This window comes from Chamaea fasciata, unplaced genomic scaffold (assembly GCF_029207755.1).
Source record: "Chamaea fasciata isolate MVZ Bird 193981 ecotype frontalis unplaced genomic scaffold, bChaFas1.0.hap1 SCAF_12, whole genome shotgun sequence".
Lineage (NCBI taxonomy): Eukaryota > Metazoa > Chordata > Aves > Passeriformes > Sylviidae > Chamaea > Chamaea fasciata.
The window spans coordinates 12734188-12754531 of record NW_027094097.1 but is presented as its reverse complement, the minus strand read 5'-3'; the positions used below and the strand labels follow the sequence as shown (position 1 = coordinate 12754531).

The 20344-nt window shown below is 44.2% G+C and overlaps 3 protein-coding genes across 4 annotated transcripts; all 3 read right to left on the bottom strand.

Annotated features, from left to right (window-relative positions):
* Positions 1-1749: 1749 nt before the first annotated feature.
* LOC136295936 (arylamine N-acetyltransferase, pineal gland isozyme NAT-10) lies at positions 1750-6675 on the bottom strand. Its single transcript, XM_066194683.1, has 2 exons — positions 6277-6675; positions 1750-4347 (listed from the first exon to the last, which is right to left on the bottom strand). Exon 2 carries the CDS (start codon positions 4340-4342, stop codon positions 3470-3472), a length of 873 nt encoding a protein of 290 aa, XP_066050780.1. The 5' UTR covers positions 4343-4347; positions 6277-6675; the 3' UTR covers positions 1750-3469.
* Positions 6676-6825: 150 nt separating this feature from the next.
* LOC136295935 (arylamine N-acetyltransferase, liver isozyme-like) lies at positions 6826-17540 on the bottom strand. Of its 2 annotated transcripts, none has more exons than XM_066194682.1 (2): positions 17503-17540; positions 6826-8972 (listed from the first exon to the last, which is right to left on the bottom strand). In XM_066194682.1, exon 2 carries the CDS (start codon positions 8965-8967, stop codon positions 8071-8073), a length of 897 nt encoding a protein of 298 aa, XP_066050779.1. In that variant the 5' UTR covers positions 8968-8972; positions 17503-17540; the 3' UTR covers positions 6826-8070. The 2 variants fall into 2 exon arrangements, with proteins under 2 accessions (XP_066050779.1, XP_066050778.1); XM_066194681.1 differs by lacking the exon at positions 17503-17540 and adding an exon at positions 11721-11809.
* Positions 14564-17592, bottom strand: LOC136295934 (arylamine N-acetyltransferase, pineal gland isozyme NAT-3-like). The gene is made up of 2 exons (XM_066194680.1): positions 17503-17592; positions 14564-15603 (listed from the first exon to the last, which is right to left on the bottom strand). Exon 2 carries the CDS (start codon positions 15594-15596, stop codon positions 14724-14726), a length of 873 nt encoding a protein of 290 aa, XP_066050777.1. The 5' UTR covers positions 15597-15603; positions 17503-17592; the 3' UTR covers positions 14564-14723.
* Between the last annotated feature and the right edge of the window lie 2752 nt (positions 17593-20344).

The window sequence follows — 20344 nt, the reverse complement described above, 5'->3', positions numbered from 1 at the left end:
GGCTTGAAAATATGGAAGTACTGAACAACTTCGTCTTTCTTGCTGATGTTTCTCTTCTATTCTGCTTAGTATTGGATCTTAAAAAGCCCAGGACCAGAGTCCAACTGAAGTGAGGCATCCAGTGTGAATTTAGTAATGCTTGAGCTGATTAAACTTTGGTTCTTGGGGAGGGGCAGGATGTTCATTGGTGCCATGGAGTTTGAACCGTGTTTCTTGTGCCCTGTGTCTTGTTCCCTAATGAGACACTCCATTATGCAATGTTACAGCCATGGGTGGCTGTTGTTGCCATTGGGCATTTCCTGTGCGTGTAATGGGCAGCTGGGCTGGGATTCTGGGACTTCATCCAGCATTCAGACTTTAAAAGAAGTTGTCTTATCTTTCTCTTGATTGGAATACCATGCTTTAAAATTGTATTTGGAATTAGATGAGACTAGGGGCGGAGGGGGGCGGTTTCTCAGCATTTGTTTTGCTTCATTTGAACAACAGTCCACAACTAAAACTGCAAAATCTCTTAGGCTCTCATTAAACCTTTCTCTGAGAGTGCTAATAAAGCATTGGGGTAGGGAAGGATGGCAGGCATCCCACAGTTCCCCACCACATGTGAATTCAAGTTTCTGTGAGAGCCGATGCTTTAAGGATTTGGTGGTTTGTTTCCTTTTCAGGCTGGGAGAACATCAGCTCCTACAATACTGCCTTGCTAATGGAACCCCAGCATGAGGCCTCGGGGTTTGTTTGGTTTTGTTTGGTTTTACAGCATTCTCATCTCAAACCTCTGAGGCATTTTGGGCCTGCCATTCACACCTCAATAACCTGCTTTCATCAGCTTTTGGGGAGCTTTAGTTAAACTGTGAAACTGTTCCTTAGCTCTATGTGTTGACATTTCTTTTTGTGATTTCATGTTTCCCAGTGAGGACCTGATTATAATTGTCACGTCAAGATGAAAAATCCCTCTCAGAGAATGGTTATTAACAGATGGGAGTCAGGAGGGTGGTTGGGGCCTGTCACCAGCAGCACTGTAGATCTTTGGTAAAAAGCAAACAATTGAAGGGGTAGCTGGGTGAGTCCCATCGCTGCAGGCCCGGTGAAATGCAGATAGGAGCCCATGACTGCCCAAGAAACCCTTGCATACCAAATTCGAAGCAAGTATCTGGGAGCAACAGCAGGAAAGCCTCCAGGGAAGTTGTGGGGCAAAATAACCACCCTGTTAATGGCTGTCCTCAAGACAGTAGAACAGCTGTGGTTGATGGCGCAGAGAAATGTGGTTTGGTGAGCTGGGTAAATGAGAATCCCATCGGAATGGAGGTGGTCAGTGTTTTGAAGCTTGTAATGTTCCCTGAGGTCTTGGGGAGCACCTTGTCATGACCAATTACTTAGAAAGGGGTAAAAACCTTTAATGGGACATTAATATGAGGGAATAACCGGAATGCAAACTACTGAACAAATTCCTTAATTCCATTATTAACAGAAAAGCTGTGTTCTGGCCTGTGTGTAAGGTCTTTCAGTGTCCCCTGTCACCTCCTGCCTGGCTCTCAGTTCCTCATCGCTGTGCAACTATCTGTGCACCCAGGCCATGAGCTGCCACTGTGGCTGGTCACAGAAAGAGCTGGCACCCACCACAATGAGCCCAGAGCTGCTGGCTGCCAAGCCCAGCAGAGATGACTCCTGGGCCTCCTCTTCACTGATCATCTTCCTCAGCCTATGACCTCTTCATCCAGGTACCTGTAGGAACTCGCCATCTCCAATACCACTGCTGTATTTCTTCAATATTGGCCTGTTTAGATCAAGAAGTAACAGGTAACAGGTTCCAAAGGAACAGGTAACAAGTGACTGAGTAACAGGAAATGGCCTCCAATTATGCCAGGGAAGCTTTTGATTAGATACTAGGAAAATTTTCTCACAGGGTTGGAAAGGACTGGAAGAGTGCCAAGGGCGGTGGTGGAGTCACCATCCCTGGAAGTGGCACCTGAGGACAGAGATTAATGGTGAACATGCTTGTGACGTTGGGTTGATGGTTGAACTCGATGATCTTAAAGGGCTTTTCCAACCTCAGTGATCCTGTGATCCTAAGAAGTTGGAGGTGGGAAGGGCTGGCCAGCAGATCAGCAGCGTGAGTGAAGAGCCCTCACTGGGCAGATGGTGTGTGCAGGAGTCAGTGCAGCTGGGGGCAGCTGTACCTGAAACAACTTGTAATGTCTTCATTTTTCTTTTATTTATTTTCAGGTATACACTTAGAGCATTTGTGAGATCAATGATCAGATGATGTCTTTGAGCCAAAAGACTATTCAGTGGGAGGAATCAACATTTGACCAATACTACAGACTGGGAGAGAGAGTGTTTTTCAGTGTTTCTGCTTATTTTTGATGCATTTAAGAATGTTTCCTCTTTCTTAGTAGTTTCCTTGGTTGGGCTTTTTGCAGAAAAGCGTGGTAGGAGAAACAACATTTTCTGAAAAATGGGGAAATGTGATTGTGAAAAAAGGTTTCCTTTAGATTTGGCTGGCTCCTTGGGTTGCTTGGATACAGATGAACAAACACTAATGGCATTAACGCTCCTGTGCTAAGGGGTACCCATTCAGGACAGCCATATGGACACTCATGTTTGCAGGACAAAATTAAGGGTATAGCAGGCCTAGCTTCATATACAAATATAATGGAGTCCTAAAAGTACAGAATTTCCACCCCTTTTGGGACAAAAGTAAATCTAAGCCAGCTGTGACATTTAAGTACCAGTCACAGTTTATAGGATGATTATATCTCAGGAACAAAGCTTAGTAGTTATCTCCTTAGAGCCCATCAGCCACAATAACACTGCGATATATAGAATTTTCATCACCAGAATAGCTACATACCAAAAATTACTTGGGGCAGTTTTCTGCAGCAATGGCCGGAGGGACGCACATGATGATGATTTTCACTTTGTTCTATGGTTTGTCTAAGGATGATGGTGAAAGAATTATGCCTCCTAATGCTCCTTTCCAAGATGACAATGTTTTACTCATATTAAAGGTAGAGGAATGAGATGAGCTGTGAGAGGTTGGATCTTGTAAAAAATGAAGTTTTAAATGTGTACTTCATTGTCTAAATGCTCACAGATGACTTGTCTCCCTATAAAAACCTTAGAAAATGTGCTGGCAGCATATCACAATTAATAATCCATACTCATGTGCTACAGGCAGTCCAAAATTCCCCAGACATATTTCTTACCCAAGCTTATAACCAGATTCAAATCAAATCCTACATTTGTGCCAAAAATTGAACTGCAGTCATCTCCCAGCAAATAATTTTACCTAACTGACTCAAGAGTCTTAAATTCCTGATTTTCCCCAAAGTGAAATTCACATTAATCTCATATTAATGTATATATATCCTTCAGTCACTTGCAAAAGAATCCCATAACCTTGCAGTATGGATTGCACAGACAGTGGAAGGTGCTGTACACACATAGCATTACTGTAGGTTTTCCTGGCCATCTAGATTGTGTAAGATCCTTTAACATTAATGGGGACAAGTTTTCTCTCTAGGGTGATGTTGAATTTCTCTTTGAGGGTTTTTTCCACCTCTTCATCTTCAAGAGTTACAAATTCCACCAGATCCATGTTTTCCTTGTAGTTGTACGTGGTCTCAGTGAGCGTCCACCCAATTAGCGCTCGGAATCCATCGGTGGTCTGGAGGGCACAGATGGACTTCTTTGTGAAGAGGGAATCTGGGGAGGTCTGCAGGTATGTGCACTGGAAACGGAAATCTTCCACTGTCCGTGGCTCAAGGCTGAACATATAAACTTTCCTACACTCTTTCTTCTCCAGCAGATCAGAGTTGGAGAAGCTCTGATTGGGGATGTACTGTTTCCGCCTCATCTTCTCCAGGTACCAGACGCCGTTTTTTTCTGTGAAGCGGAAGACGCCGGGAGCCTGGGGCTGCTCTTTCCCTGACACAAGCTCCATGGGCTGCCACATCTGGTAGGACACCCCGAAGCCTCCATCAACGACGTAGGCTTTGCCATCGATGACGACCTTCACCACGAGGTGAGTCATGAGGGTGGCGTAGGCGTTCTGGTGGGGGTTGAACACGTAGGCTCCCAGGAAGCTGGTGTCGTACCCCAGGCCCTTCAGCACCCAGCCCAGCAGCTGGTTGTTCTCCATGCACCAGCCACCCCGCTTCCTCCTCACAATCTTGTTGTAAACGTGCTCCAATTCCAAAGTAATTTTCTCCCCGCAGTGGATGCTGAGGTTTTCAAAGGGAACGGCACGGATGTGGTGCTGGAAAATATCGGTTAAGGTTTCCAAGTCCTTTTTTTCAGTGGAGCCTTTGTAGCCAGTTCTTGCAAAGTACTCTTCAAGGTTCATCTCACCTGTAAAGGAAGGAATTGTGTTTTGGTTTCATTACATCAGTGATTTATGATGCTGTGAAAAGCTGCCCTGGCTCTGCCAGCAAAGATTCTTTAATTCACTGAACCTCATCAGAACAGCTTTTAAAGGAAACAAGTATTCCTATCAAATGGTTCCCTGAGCAAAGAGCAGTGCACGTGACGGTTTGCTTTTGTCTTAGAGTCATCCCTCTGGCAAACAGCTGATGCCATTTCAGTTTCAGATGAGGCGGCTGTGAGTTGGGGATTTGCTGTATTTGCATTGTAACAGCGGGGTTAAGAGGAAATGTAAGATCATGCTGGGGAGTGTGTACAAGGGTTCATGAGAAATGGTCTAAAGCCACTGCTCAGTGACAGGACCGTCACTGGGGGAGGCAGTGTCATCTGCCAGTGGGAGGGAGGACAGTCTGAGCCAGGATTCACACGTTCTTTCCATGAGTCTGCCACTGATGGACGTGACAGTAAATGAATTGCTCATTCAGTACACGTTGCTCTTCCACCACTTACAAAAAGTTAACATGGAAAATAAAGTGACAAGCTTTATTCAGATAATTATAACTGAAAAAACTCTGACTTTTGAAAGAGTCACAGACCACTGAGTCTTATGTCTGCTCTGAGTGTTGTAGGAACTCATTTTGGTGTTGGAGTGATGGATCTGAACAGAGGTAAGTGGCCTAAAAGACAAGGAGCACATCTCCATTCCCTCCTGTGCCCTGTGTCTCACAGGCCACCCTGAAAATGAACAGGGGCTGATTTACTTTCTCTGGTCCTGAGCTTTCCCAAAACTCACCAATCCTTAAACTCAGCAGTGAACTGTTGAATGTTTACTGCAAACTAGACTTTCTCAAGATGATTCTCAGTGGCAGATTCCTACTGTGCATATTCATGGTGTAGAGGCAGCTGCCCCAAGTGAATGGAGAGCAACCAGCAAAAAATACAGGTTACCTGCTACAGAGAGAAATTTAGCTTTCAGTGATACCTAAGTGTATTATTGGAGGATCTGTTCAATCTAATATTTGCTAAGTGTAACATAAAAGTCATGGCACTTTCAATTTGCAGAATCTGAGTATATCTGATCATATCACTCTGACTGTAAATGCTAAATAGAGCACACCAGTATAAAGCTGGTTCTCGAGTTTGTATTATTTGTGATTTCTTTCTGCAGCTCCATAAAATGCTTGATCAGCATTAGATCTGGACTGCAGGAGATGAAAGCCACTGTTCTTTTGAAATGTGAGCAGACCAGATGAAAAGCTAGGTACTGAAAGGTCATCCACAAATGTGGCTATTATTTATGCAGAGAAAAACATCAGCAGAAGAATTTTAAAGGTGCAAATGAAGGTGTTCATACAAAAATATTCCTTACCAGGACTATACACGGTATCAGCAATTCCACTGTTGATAATATGTTATTTGTCTTCCTTTATCCTAATACATCAGCACATGGACTTTCTGGATTACACAATCCAGTCTGTAATTTTTTAAAGTTGTTTTTAAAAGGCTGTAATTTTATTCCCTTAAAGCAGAAATCTATTGATTATTATACTGAACTTTTGCTTCCTTTGCACTTGCAATACTTTTAAACAAATTTAGGTATCTAAAAGCATGACTTCCAACAAGAAGTTGCAGTTCTAAATTCATATCTACTATTGTACCTAAACAAAAGAACCTATTTTATAGTGAAGCTTCTCCTGAAGAGTGAAAGGTACAAGAATTGAAATTGCACACCAGTGTTTTGCCCTCTTTAAGAGCCCCTGTTTAACAGGTGATATTTTAGCTCTATATCCACACATTTTTAGAACATTTTTCCTAGACAATGTTGCCTACGTTATTGTCCATGACCTTTACCATCATAAAGAAACCAGGTTTTTTGTATCTTTCTTTGGAGGGGTTTTTTAAAGAAAAAAAGCTTACCTCTTATGAGATCCCTTTTTTTTATTGAGGTATTCAGTTTCTGGGTGGTTTATTACAGGGGCAGCAGTCAGTGAAACCAGGAGTGGATACAGATTGTGAGGGTTGTCTTTCTAAGCTCTGCTGGCCCTCGCTCCTGAATCTTAAATTCCAAGAAAGGGCAGAGTCCATCCAAAATGAATTCACATTTTTGGACTTCGCTGATCCGTGAGCAAATTAAACTTTGTTTCTTCTCTATTAGTAGATGTTTATGCTTTCCCCTAGTTAAGACCAGAATGAACTCGTTTTCCATATTAAATAATTACAGTAGGCTGTTGCACATGGCATTGTAACTTTTTAAAATTAAATACTGTTTTTTTGCAGACCAGCACTTTGCAGTGGAGGATGTTCATCTGTGCCCTGGTGGGGACACTGAGGTGCCAAGGTGTTCCAGGCTGTGTGTCCCTGAGCTCCATGGATGCACAAATGACCCTTCTTTGCCCACACGGGAACTTTTTCTATCAGTTCAACCCCTCAGCTGCAGCAGGGAGTTACAGTGGAGCTGCCACACCTAACGAATGCCATGGCAAATATTGCTTTGCATTTCTGCTCTTAAACTTGGCCTCCTGCATCCTTGAAGCACTGCAGTGCTATTTATTTAATTCTCCCTCAGTCAAGCCTGTATCCATTTGATGGAGGTGGAATATCAGAGGAGGCCTCTTTGGGAAAGGCAAAGAGCACATTAGAGTGCACCTGGGGAAGCGCCTGAGTTTTAGTCTGTGTGGTTGACTAAAATAAGCATCAAATTCTTTTCCTTGGCTGATGTTCTTCTGTCACCCTCTTTCATGGCACATCCTGTACAGTACCACAGGTATCATCAGGTAAAAGGCTTCTGTGTTACGGATGTCACACTGGTGGCATGTCCTCACTTCCCAGAGCTTCCTTTTGCATCCACACTTTTTAAAGTAGCTTTTGTGCAGAATACTGTTTGTAATGAATACGAGGACTTTTATCTATAATACTGTCATGTCCTCTTGACATCAAATGAAGGCTTGGTCCCGAAAGTTTAGATTATGGTTTGATCTTTTTTTCCAGTTTTGATACCAAAAGCCTGATTTTTAAGAACTGTTGAGTCACCTCATCTTCTACAGACTTTATTTTGAGTTCAGAGACACAGATAAATCAGACTCAGAAAAAGTGGGTACTCAAAATTAGAGAGATTTTGGGAGGTTTAGGTACCCTTGGATAAATATCTTACTTTAAGTCAATTTCTGAAAAGGGAACAGGATTCAAGTCTTTCAACTTTTCATAAGCTAATCAACACCTAATGGTGGCTTGTTTTGAGAAAGTCTTAACCTTTCTTTTTTCTACAAAGTCTTTAAAAGTCAAATTCAGCTCAACTTTAAGACTGTTAAGGGAAGCAAATAATTTGTAAAAGTCACTGAGAAGATTGGAAGTAATGCCAGAAAAGGTTAGAGGTCTTTCGTGTAAAATGGTAACACAACCTCTCCTTCTGCATCATTTTGGTCTCATTTGCCATAAAATATATCTGCAATAAAATGAGTTTTTGAGAAGGTGATCAAAAAGTTAAGGAGTCAAAAAACAATTTCCATGTGAGCAAAACAGTGCTAGTAAGATGTCTTGGTTTCTAGAGGAGAGGTTTAATAAAAAATCTGCAATCAATATATGCAGTTAATTAGAAATGTACTAGAATTTACCAAGCTTGGTGACTAGCTCAAGTTAAAAATGAAGTTATTGTAATTAATGTTAATTTTAGAATTTTCCTCTTGGCTATTTAAAGATCCATCTCGCAGAGTGTTACAGTTGGATCTTATCCACTAAATTAGGTGGCAAGCCACGGACATTTACTGGTACAAGTTTGTTCTCCAGTACGATATTGAATTTATCTTTCAGTGTCTTCTCAACTTCTTCATCTGTAAGGGTTGTGATGTTCACCAAGTCCATGTCCTCTGTGTAGTTGTACTTCATCTCAGTGAGGGTCCATCCAACTAAGGCAATGACCCCACTGGTGGTTTGGAGGCTGCAGATTGACTTCTTCTGGAGGATGTTATCTGGAGACACTTGGAGGTATGCATTTAGCTCCTTAAAGTCGTCTATATGCCGTGGCTCAAGAGTAAATCTATGTATTTTTCGGATATTCTCCATTTCTGGAGTATCAGGGGAGGCATTATGACTGTGCTCAGGAATAAAATGCTTCCTTTTGACTTTCTCTAAGTACCAGGTGCCATTATCTTCCATGAAGCGGAAAATGCCAGGGCCCTGGGGTTGGTCCTTCCCAGAAATCAGCATCAGTGGCTGCCACATCTGGTAGGAGCCACCAAACCCAGCATCTACTATGTAGGGATCTCCCTTGATCACCACCTTTAGCAGGATATGGTTTATCTCAGCAGTGTATCCCTTCTCTGCTGGTTCATAGCTGTTTGCACCAAGAATACAGACGTCGTACCCTAACTCTTGCAGGGCCCAGAAGAGGAGGTGGTTGGTCTCCAGGCACCACCCACCACGTTTCTTCCTCACAATCTTGTCATAAGTAGACTGCAAATCCAGTTCAATGGCCTCCCCACAGTGCATGCTGAGGTTCTCAAAAGGAATGGTCTGGATATGGTGCTCCAGGATGGCTGTCAGGGTTTGCAAGTCTGTGTCCTTATGGGGCTTGTTGAAAGATATTCTTCCAAAATACTCCTGAATGTTCATTTTGCCTGTGTGAGCAGAAAAGTAGCCAGTTAGTGCTGTGCAGCTGTCAAGGGGTTCACTCCTGTCTCTGTATCACAGGTTAACCAGCCTGCAAATATAGTCTGGGCCATTTTATTGAGGATCTAAAAGAATTTAAAGTATTTCTTTAAAAAGAGACAAGGACAGGAACAAGTGGCAATAATGCTTTCCCTCTCTCGGGGGCTGCCTTCAAACCAGGGGGGTGTTTTTCCCATGGGAAGACACAGCACATGCCATAACAGAATCCCTGGCCACAGAGGAGGATCCCACATGAAAATCAAGAAACAACAGGTTTGCAGAAAAGCTGCCACACCATACCAGCATAAAAATCACAGGAAGAGCTTACTGTTTCTTTTACTATACCAGGTAAGCAATTCTTTCTTTATCCCACTGGATAATTTAACTGAAAGGTTTTGCATTTGTGGATTCAGTTAACTGAGATTAACATCTCAGTGTGTCACCATTTCAGACAGGTTTCCATGTGAAGTAGATCGTTGTTGTCTTAATCTCTTAAATTTCCCTGAGGAGTTTACACAGGGCTTTGGCGGTGAAAGGAAGGGGCTTTAATTTTTCTAACCTAAGGATCAAAGGAATTGATCTAAAAGTACATACAAGGCATATTCATAATCCTGTGGTTTCTTTGACCATCTTTTACAAACTAAAGGCTTTAGTTTCAGATCAAATTATGGGAATTATTTTGTGTCTTTTTATCTCTGATCCACTTTCATTAGCAGAAGGACATTGTCATTGGCACTGGTTTTGTGGCCAGGATACAAAGGGTTCCCTGTAAGACTTCTAATTCAGTGACTTCCCTCTGCAAGGATTTCTTTTGCCTTTAGTTTAGATTTAATGTGGCTTTTTTTCCATGCAAAGATATTTGTTGTTCAGAACAATTCACAATCTGTTAAGGGCTGTGTTAATTTCCACAAAGTCTGAGGATTTCTTGCTTCCTTCAATTGTATGAATGTTCCCTGGGGGGATTTTCCAAAAATCCTTTCATGTGGATGAGACAGGACAAACTCCCTTCCACTGAGTATTCTCAGCTTTGGTCCAACTGTTTCCCCCCAGCAGTCTGACCCCATGTCCATGCCAGAAACTTGTGAAAATCCCACCTCAAATCCATAGGTGGAAGTGCCCTCACCCCAGCAGATGAGCACATCCAATGGCCAAATCTCTAGACTAACCCCAGTCTTGATTCCAGCAGCACAACTCACATGACTTGGTTGTATTGATCCTGATCTGCACTAGTACCAACATTCAGACTAGCTAATGCAAACCCACAGGAAAATATGATAGAATAGAGGATTATCCCAATAAAGGAATAAGAAATAAACATTTTCACTTCAAAAGGACCCAAAGAGTCTACATGAAAAAACAGTAATGTCTCTTTGATAATGCATTTTATGATTTCTTTTTTCTATCCCTTTTTTAGGACAAGGGCACTCATCTCTGGCAGGATCTCCTTGGAAACACTAGTAGAAAGCCATTTCCTTCCCAACACACAGCACATGTGTTCACTGGCAGGCTCATCTTGTGGTCTTCTGCTTCGTTTTTCTTTCTATTCCCACTTTCAGCAATTTTACATAGGAAGATAGAAACATCTTTACCCCATGAGGGTGTTGAGCTGAACCTCTGTGACCAGCAGGAGTCCAGAGGAGTGCATCAGCCTGTTGGGTCTGACATGCTTGGAATTTACCTTCAAGCAAAACCACATCAGTCCCTGCCCTGGGTTACAGCAGAAGGCCTGATGCCCTCCCTGTAACCCATCTCCTGGGTCTGGGGATCCCCACTACATGGGGAAAGCACAGGATAAACCCAGGTCCCCTCATCCAGCCATGGAGAGCCCCCATGGGGCCCTGGCAATGAGGCCTCAGGAAAATATATTGGGAGAGCATTTTGGGAAATTCCCTGCCTGTGCCTCAGTTTCCCCAGCTGCCCCTTCTCCGGCCTCATCAATTTAAAGCCTGCTTCAGAGACAGCCTTGGGGTGGCTGACAAAATGTGCTCTGGTCTCAATGAATACTTAAAGAGATTTAAGTATAATAAAGCTGCACTACAACATCACTGACATTAGGGAGCATCCACATAAATCAGCGTTTACTCCCTCGCCTTCCTGGAGGCAGATTTTTCCTTGGCACGGCCATTCCCGCTGTGCGAGCTGCAGCAGTGAGCAAGCCCTGTCCCAGGGGACAGCTTGTGTTCCAAAACTGAGTTGCCAAATATCCCGAGCCTCATCAGCCTTGTTTGCTTCTGCCCCTGCAGCAGCTGAGCTCTGCTCAGCGCTCCTGCAGCTTCGTGGGTAGTGAGATTCAGATGTTAGTTCTGCCTGTCTGCACGTGCCCCTCGGGATCGCTGGGTCCTTCTGAAATTAGGCTGAATATCAGGATCAGTTCTTCTCTGCTAAAAATCATGAGGGACTTCCAAGGCTGGATCCTCTTGCACATGCCTACACTGTTTGTTGAATTCTAAGTTATGCTGTGGGTCAATAGCTGCATTTTTCACAAGCTCTGGCTCAAAATAAAGGGTTAGTTTAACTCTCACACACTCCGTGTTGCATTTGGAAAAGGCCCTTGCAATGCTCCTTCACCAGCAGCCCTGGGGCTCCTGTAGTTTATGCTTTGCTAGTGTACCTGCAGTGCTGTGCACAGGCAGTGCAGACTCACAGGGGTGAGCTTTCCCAAAGGGGCTGACCCAAAGCCGCAGGGTGAAGTTAAAGATCAGGCACGCAGCGCTTACCTCGCAGGCAGAGTCAGCTCAGGCTTTCCACCCTGGGCTGTTCCAAAGTTCCCAGGAAGAGCTGCACTGGCAACTGCTGCTCTTAAAGGTCCAGGCTGCCTTTACTGCCTGTCAGGGACAGCCTTCTCCTACAGCAGAGCAGCCAAAGAGGGGAGAGAGTTTCTTCTTCTATAGTAGTTTATATTCTGATGGTTTTGTTGGTTCATTTGTATTGGCATACGTGTGGAAAGCCCTGTCATGCAATTTGTTGTGTTAGGTGCTGCACGGAGAGCCTGAAAATGATCCAGTCCCCACACTGCTTGTAATATTGAGATTTTAACCTTCCACATCACTGAATGACAGCTGAAGCCCTCCAGGAGTGCAAAGCATGGGCATCATGAGCAACTTTTGTAAGTGGTTATAACCTGTAAACCCGTCCTCAACCCTGCAGGTCACCCAGGGGCTTCAGTGTCTGGGGCACCTTGCTGGGTGCTCCCATGCTAAAGCAGCAAAGCAGTCGTGTAAAAATGATGCAGATTTTACACTGTTGACACTGATGTGGTCTGGATCCCTGTAGGAAGTGATTTATGACAGGCAGAGAGTACTCCAGGGCAGGAAGTCACTGATTTATTGGTGGGGATGGCAACTGTTGAACTAATCACACCACTCTGAGCTATTCCTCGTGGCTGACACCAGCCCCCGCAAAGCAACAAGGTCAGATTTGCCAAGTCATGTATTTCTCTAAATTCCCCTGGGTTCAAAGTGTAGCCCTGTCCTTCAAAAGGGAAAATGCTGCTCCCAGAGAACTCTGAGCTCCCTGAACCTGCTGTGCCTTTAAGTATTTGCCTCCAAAGTTAGTGATAAGGAAAAAATCAACTAGGGCAATCCAAAATGAAAACTTTGTTCTTTTTTTCCTTCTTTCTTTTCTTTTTTTTTTTTTTTTTTTCTTTTTTTTTTTTTATTTCTTCCAACAGCAAGTTTTCTTGTATTGCTTGGCAGGACACTGTGCCTCTGAGTGAGCAGAAGGGTTGAGCTGTGCCATGCAGGGGCAGCCCCAGGCACAGAAGGCGAGTCAGCAGAAAGAAAAGTGCCTTTCCCTGTTCCTGCCCTCCACACGCTGCATCTCGGGGGCAATGGACATAATGCCCTACTCTGATCTTAAAGGTCTGTGTGATTTTACAGCTCTGGACTTAATCCCCTGAGCCTGTGGAACAGCACAAAGTGCAAGAAATGCCCTGACACAGGGAGACAGGAGTGGGCACAGCCCTTTCTAGGTGTTTTCTGTGTTTATTCCCACAAAGGATGGAGCTTCTTGGCTCTGCATGGATCTTCTCCTGCCCCACAGCTTTGCAAGACCTGCCTGGACTTTTACCTGCATCCCAAAGTTTTGTCCCTGCTGTCCTACTGAGTTCAGCTCCTCTAGCTCTCCCACTTATTTGGGGACCACAGAAAAACACAGATCAGAAACAAGCCAGATCCTGGGGTAATTTCTTCTGATTATTTGTGTTGCAAGCTGCTGGCCCACACCATAAGAAGCCTCTCTTTCTTTTACAACCACATTTCATTTTCTCATAGGATGGGAGGGCCTCATGTGCTGTAACGAACAATTGCAGCCCTGCAGCCTGCCCATGTAAGTGAATTTGACTCTGGGAAGACAGAGGTTTCAGGAGCTTGCTGTGTCTCTAAGAAATATATTTTGAACATGCAGAATAGCAGCTTTTATTAAATCTAAACTGCTAGTTCCAGAAAGCTGCACATGCTGCATAACAAGTGAAAAAGGTTTAGTGAGTTATTGTGTTTTTTAAAGCCTTAGCTGGAAAATATTAGCACATACAAATAATCAGGACAACTTCAGTGATGACTTTTTTTTTCTACTTTGGGAATACATGCTGTAATTTGCGGGGAAAAAACATCTGAATAATTCTAGTTCACAGTGCTTGATTTTTTTATTTAATTGTAATCCACTAATATAATTTGCTTAATTATAAGTGCATAGTTGTAATGTTTCCAAGATTTGTACATAAAGGAACATCAAGGATCTTCTCAAAGGGCAAAGTGGTCACATTTAAGTAATTTCTCCTCCTAGAAATCTTAGCCATTAGGTATGTGATTAAGATTCATCATTTCTCCTTATATCAATATAATTAGTATCACTGCAAACACATCCTCCGTAAAACAGACATGTTTCAGAAAAATAATTCTGTGCATGTGTTTGGGTTCAGCCATAATAATTAACGTGCAATAACACCCAGAGTTGAGTCTGATGAGAGGAACATGTATTCCCAGCAGTCTGCTGCTGAGTGTGAGCAAACAAAATGCTCAGGAGATGCTTTTGGTTCAAAGAAATGCTGCTCTCTGGTTATGGCACCAAGAGAACAGAAGCTGTGCAAAGTCTGAAACAACACAGAATTGTCGCTAACATTTCTTATCATCAGTTCTAAGTCATAAATAACCTGTCCTCAAGTACTCACATGGTGTGTTTGCACAGGTGTGGGATGGCCTGACTGCCACATGAGAGGGTGTTGTGGATGTGAAAGCAAAAAGAGCAGGCTTATGGAGAAACTGGAGAAACTCAGCACAGGATGTCTTTGTTTTTTTGGCTGTTACATTCTCAAAATAATATAGTATTCATTTAAGAGGCGGGTATGATTTTCCCCAGGTGGCAGCACCAGGTAATAAAGGCCAAGACATACAGCTCCATCATTCTGCCCAGCTACACTGGGTGTGTTTAGAAAAGCTTTTAAGAGATGAAAGGAGTAGGGAATGGGCTGAGTCTGCTTCCTGCTAAGCACAGACAGAGGGGCAATGATCTGATTGAGATAGGCAGGAATTATTTGTACCCAACCTAAAAAGAAATGCAGGAATAATTTTGAAAATCCATTTATTTTCCAGATTCATGCTAGTATGTTCTGCCTTACAGTGGTGTAGATGGAAGGAGAAAGATTAACCTTTGGATGCTTGTCAGAAAGAGAGGGAAGAATTGCCTGTAATGCCTCTGAACTGAATTGAAATTCAGGCAGTGAGTTAGAACAGAGACAACCTGCTCATATTGACAGGTACAAATTTCTTGTCTAGAGTTATATTGAATTTCTCTTTCAGTGTTTTCTCTATTTCTTCATCTGCCAGGATTCTGATTTCCACAAGATCCATGTTGTCCCTATAATTGTACTTTATCTCAGTGAGTTTCCACCCCACCAGCATGCGGATGCCGTCGGCGGTCTGCAGGCTGCAGATGGACTTGGTCACAAAGAGCGAGTCAGGTGCTGTCTGCAGGTGGGAATTGCAGCCCCTGAACTCCTCAATGTCTCGTGGCTGAAGGGTGAAGAGATAAATCCGACGGCAAACCTCGTTTTCCACATTCTGGGGAGTCGAGGTGCTTGGGTTGAGAACCCACTGCTTCCTTTTCACCTTCTCGAGGTACCAGGTCCCATTCTCCTCCTGGAAACGAAAGACCCCAGGAGTCTGAGGCTGATCCGTCCCTGAAATCAGCTCCATTGGCTGCCACAGCTGGTAGGCCATCCCAAACCCCCCATCCACAATGTAGGATTTGCCATCAAGCTCCACTTGTAGCAGCAGATGATCGATTTCATCTGGATAGGCGTCGAGCTCTGGGACATAAACTTTTGCTCCCAGAAGGGTGACATCATAGCCAAGAGTTTTCAGGACCCAAGACAGAAGGTAGTTGTTTTCCATGCACCAGCCCCCACGTTTCTTCCTCACTATCTTGTTGTAGGTCGCTTCCAGGTTCAGCTCAATGCCTTCTCCACAGTGGATGCTGAGGTTTTCAAAAGGGACAGCGTGGATGTGGTGCTGGAATATATCTGACATGATAGCCAGGTCTGGCTTACTGTGGGAGCCCCAGTAAGAAATTCTGGCAAAATACTCCTTGATGTCCATGCTGTCTCTGAGAGAAGGGTGGGAAAAAATAATAGGCTCTGTCAGAAGTGGTGGAAGGCTCTTTCCCATCCCTTATAATGGGGTGCTCAGAAAAGGAGCAGGATTTGACTAATGTCTGCATCAAAGGCAGCTGAGTAATAGTGTTGAGAGAAGCCAATAGGGCACTGCTGATGAGCACAAATGTTATTTTTATTTGCCTCTTTTACAGCTGTGACAAGAGGCTCCAGCTGTGCTAAGCACATTTCAGCAGAGTTCCTGCCCAGCAAAGCTACAAATCTCTGTAGGAAGGAACAAAAGCAGTAGCAGCGATGTTTCCCTGCTAGAAATTATAGGAACTGAGACTCTCCAGATCTGAACTGCTTTGCTCGTGGTTTGACTCAGCAAAGCAGAAGCAGAAAACAAACCCTCCCACTTTTGCAGTGTGATCCAGAGCCTCTTCTGCAACCAAATCTGAAGCAAATCTGTCCTGGTATGGTGTTTCATTCATTATTTAGGCAGCCAGGCATGAGCTGGTCTCACCTGCTCCTGCTCCCCGTGCTAGTGATAACAGATGTGACCTGGAGTGCAGAAGGCTTTTTTAGGGCAGGAAAGGCTGTGGGAGGTTTTTTGCTGCATCTGCTGTGAGCTGCCTCTCCACAGCACAGCTTAGCTCCCCAGTCTTGCTAATCACAGCCCCTTCTCCAGCAACAGGAGGAAACCAAGGTTTGGGCCTAAACCACAAAGTTTAAAGGCCTCACATTTTCTGAGATCATTTTTGGGGATGCAGTTCTGCTCATGGTCTTCCCACTGGTGGGTGGCTGCCCGTGGGTGAGGGAGCAGGCATTGCCCTCCTCTGGGATGGCAGAGGGCTCAGTGCACGGCTATTTCACAAACACAGGGGTGGAAAGCAGCTCGAGCCCTCCCAGCCCTTGATGGAAGGAATGGGATTTTGATGGAGCCAAGTACTTTTTTTATTTCTCCCCAGGCACTGCTAAATTTCAAACATCTGTAAATATGGAGCAATGTTGTTCCCATTATTAACCCAAGAGGTCCAAAAATGCTTTCAAGTTCCTGTATGCAACTCCCAAAGTAAAATCAAAAGAAAAATATCCAACTGTTCAACAAGATTATATTCCTGATCTGATGAAAGGTGGCATACCCAAAATTGTATGGGAATTTTGGTAAGATACTTTCATTACATAAACAAAACAATGAAAATGAAAAATTCCCATTTGGTGTAATATCCTGGCAGAAGCAGAGGGTGCCATGGTTTGGGTCCCCACGTAACCTTGAGGACAGAGGTTTTACAGAACTCTGACTATTGGACTGTATATTTGTAGGCTTTCCCTGTCTCACCTTTCTCAACCATGGACACCACCATGTCTCAAAATCCAAGCAGGCCTGAATTATCCACGATGGGGTTAAGAGCACCAGAATCAGGAGGTTCTCTTTGTTCAGCTTTTGGCTGTTCCCAGGATTCTCCCAGAACTACAGTTCTATTCATTTCTGAAAACTTGGCATAGGCTTAGTTCTTGTCGCGTGGATTTTAAACCAGCATCACCAGCAATGAGATGTTTTTCCCTTTTTCTCCCTTCCTTTCCCTCCGCCACAGCAAGCAGAACATGTGCAGTAACTTTTTTACTTACAGGGAAAATGTTGGTGTGAGTTTGTCTGTCTGTCCATCTCTTGGGGGTGTTTACAGGGCTGTTTTAATGGAGGTTGCTTAAATGGGGCAGATGGCACAAACGCCCGAGTTGCTTGAGGCTCACAACTGAGTAAATAAACCAGCATATCTACAACACCGAGCAGCTGAGCTCCCTGCTCTGCCCTTACACCATTTCTGCTGTGTTTTGTCCCCAGGCAGATTTAACTTCCTGGTTAGAGAGCACTCAGCTACCAAGATCTGGGGGTTAAGAAAAAGGCTTACCTGGAAAATCAAGTGCCAGGGTACCTCCGGGGCTTGGGGGTGGTTCTAGGCTACAGCAAGTGGCGTGGCTGGCTGTCGTCTACTTAGCACAGACAGGGCTTGAGGACTGCTCTCCAGCAGCTCTCCACGGAAATGTCCTTTCCTTCAACTTGCTTTCACCCGCCTCTGTCAGATTGCAGAAGCTGGGAAAAAAAAAAAAAAAAATCACCACCCCGAAGGGTGGAGCATGAGAGCTGGAGTGAGCCAGCAAAGCCAGCAGCAGTGCAAACCTAGCTGTTGTTAGAGCAGAGGCTGCTTCACATTTTCACTTGTTTGATGCTGTCTGCAGGGGCCTGCTCAGGCTGTCACCAAAATGTTTTTGTTTCAGCAGCTTGCTGGATGTACTCAGGTGACATGGTTTTTTCACCCAGTCATTATATTAGTATTTGTTTGGAAACGTGGGGAAGGAAAGCTTGTAAGTGTGCAGTCCAAGAAGGTTTTTGCACTGTTTCTGAAGAACAGCAAGATTTCAGCACAGTGACCTGCACCTGCAACCTGCTTACCCCAGTCCGCAGCACAGGAACTTCAGTGGTGCCTTTGTCTCCTCTGCTCTGTGTGATTTCCATGTGGTTTTTATTACAGCAAATTTCACAGAATATAAGAAAGCTCTGGGCCAGCAGTGTGTCTCCTTTGGTCTTTGCCCACAGGAATCACCTGCAGATGTTGTTGATGGTGAAGATGCTCTTCGCACAGTGATGACTAAGAACTATTAACACATAGGGAGCTCCATCCTCTCAGAGTATTTCATGTTTCTTTTGTGTCTCCCAAATTTGCTTCCATTTTGTCAAGTCTCATTCATTCATTTCCTGACATCTACTGCTGGATCTTCCCTGTTAGCTCCCCAAGAGTAGTTCCAGTCCTTCACATTTAGTGTCAATGCCAAGTTCCATTCAAACACTGATTTATTAGGATAATTAGCAGAGATAATAAATCAGATGCAACTAAGATGTCTGTGATAACCCATTACACAGCTCCACTCCCATATCAAAATTTGGCTCTTTATCATCTCATCAGTGGCCCGTGTGTGACCCCACAAGAGAGAACTCGTGCCCAAGCCACAAGATGCTGAAGGGAAAGGAGAAGCTGCCCTCATCAGGCTCATCTGGGTAGATCCAAATTAGTACAAAGAGAAAGTTCATACTCTGGATCTTGCTGATCTTCTCTTCCCACAGACACTCCTCCCACAGACAGGGAGAAGCCAAAAGTCAAGCAGGCAGATCCCAGTCCTGATAGAAACCATCCTGGAATTTCATGGAGCCGTCTCTGTACAACATGAGGAGACCCATCCATGCTCCTTGTCCAGAGTTATTTGGGACCAAAGAGGGTGCCAGAACTGAACAGTTGCCATGTTCCCTTGTGTGAACTGGCTCAGGGTCTGTGCCAAGGAATTTTGAGGTCCTTTTTACATGGTGTTTTCTGACTCAGAAGGAGCAAAACCTGGTACTTTGATACTCAGCTTTTCTCAACTCCTCTCCCTAAAACCTGATACTGAGCATTTACTTCCATATCTTTTAAATTCTCATCCCAGCTCACTACCCTGCATCACTCTCCTTTTCCTTCATGCACATTTTACAGCCAAGCCATTGGCACCACGAGCTCCCACCCTCCCCAGCTGTGCCCAAGGCCAGCACAGGGCAAAGCTCAGCCAGGGAGTGTCAAAGGTAAGGAAAGGCTGATCCTGAGCCCCAAGCCTTGTGGAGGCTGTTCAGTGCCCTGCCAGATCATCAGGGCTAATTCCAGTGGGGCAATAAACTGCAATCCCAGCTGTGGGTAATGGCCACAACGTGCTCTCAGCTGTCCCCAAGAGCCACAAAGGGCAGAGCCCAGCTGGGATGGGGAACAGGACCACGGGGTGGGTGTGCAAATGGGAATGTCCTTGGAAAGGACACTGCTGTCCACCTGAAACACCATCTCCCAACCTTGACAGGAGCTGGAGCTGGCTGGGATTTTTTTCAGGAGATCCTCAATGTAATTGCACTCACTTTTATATAAATTTAAACTGCTGACAGCGTTAAATTTAATACTGAAATCCTTCTCTCATCCTAACTCTCCTGAGTGGCCTCATCAAAGAGTTTGCAACAGTCTCTGTCACTGCCAGGCCCAGGAATGGCTGGGTATTCCAACCTGTGCACCACATGCAAAAAAATACTGTTTCAGTATTTTCTAAGAGGAAAATATTCTCAAATAATGAAAAGGTGAAATGACCAAAGGAGACTTACATGTGTGTGAATACAAGGGGGTGATAAGAGTTTGCTCAGCCTCTGAAATTCCTTTGGTGAGATATATATATATATTTAATTTTTTTCTAAACTCTAAAGAAAAAAAAAGTCTCTGTAAATATGCCCAAATGCAGCAGCAGTCACCATTTATGAGCCATGAAACTACCAAGCCTCATCCTCAGCAGGGTTAAATTGTCCTCGTTCCACCAGAACCACGTGGCAATGCTGCTTCCACTCACCTGGCTTTGGATCTGCTCCTCAAAAAAACTCCTCTCAAACCAAACTGCTCCTTCAGTCCAAAAACCCTCATGGACTTCAGTGGGATTCTGCAATCAGCCTGGAAGGATGCAAAGCAGGAACAATTACATGAGTTCTGTCATTCCCATTACTCAGGATTTATATATATATTATTTGGGGGGGGGGGGGGAAATAGGTGGGAAGGAAACCTTTTATCTCCGTGAAGAGTGTTACAGTGACAGCAAAGGGGGGAAAAAGCAACTGTGCCTTCGGAAAACACATTTTCATTACAATGTACTAACACACATCACAGAAATAATATATGTTTGTGATGACAAAGTATTCCC

Coding starts and splice junctions, on each gene's coding strand:
- LOC136295936 (XM_066194683.1), bottom strand. CDS start 4,342: ATGAACCTTGAAGAGTACTTTGCAAGAACTGGCTACAAAGGCTCCACT.
- LOC136295935 (XM_066194682.1), bottom strand. CDS start 8,967: ATGAACATTCAGGAGTATTTTGGAAGAATATCTTTCAACAAGCCCCAT.
- LOC136295934 (XM_066194680.1), bottom strand. CDS start 15,596: ATGGACATCAAGGAGTATTTTGCCAGAATTTCTTACTGGGGCTCCCAC.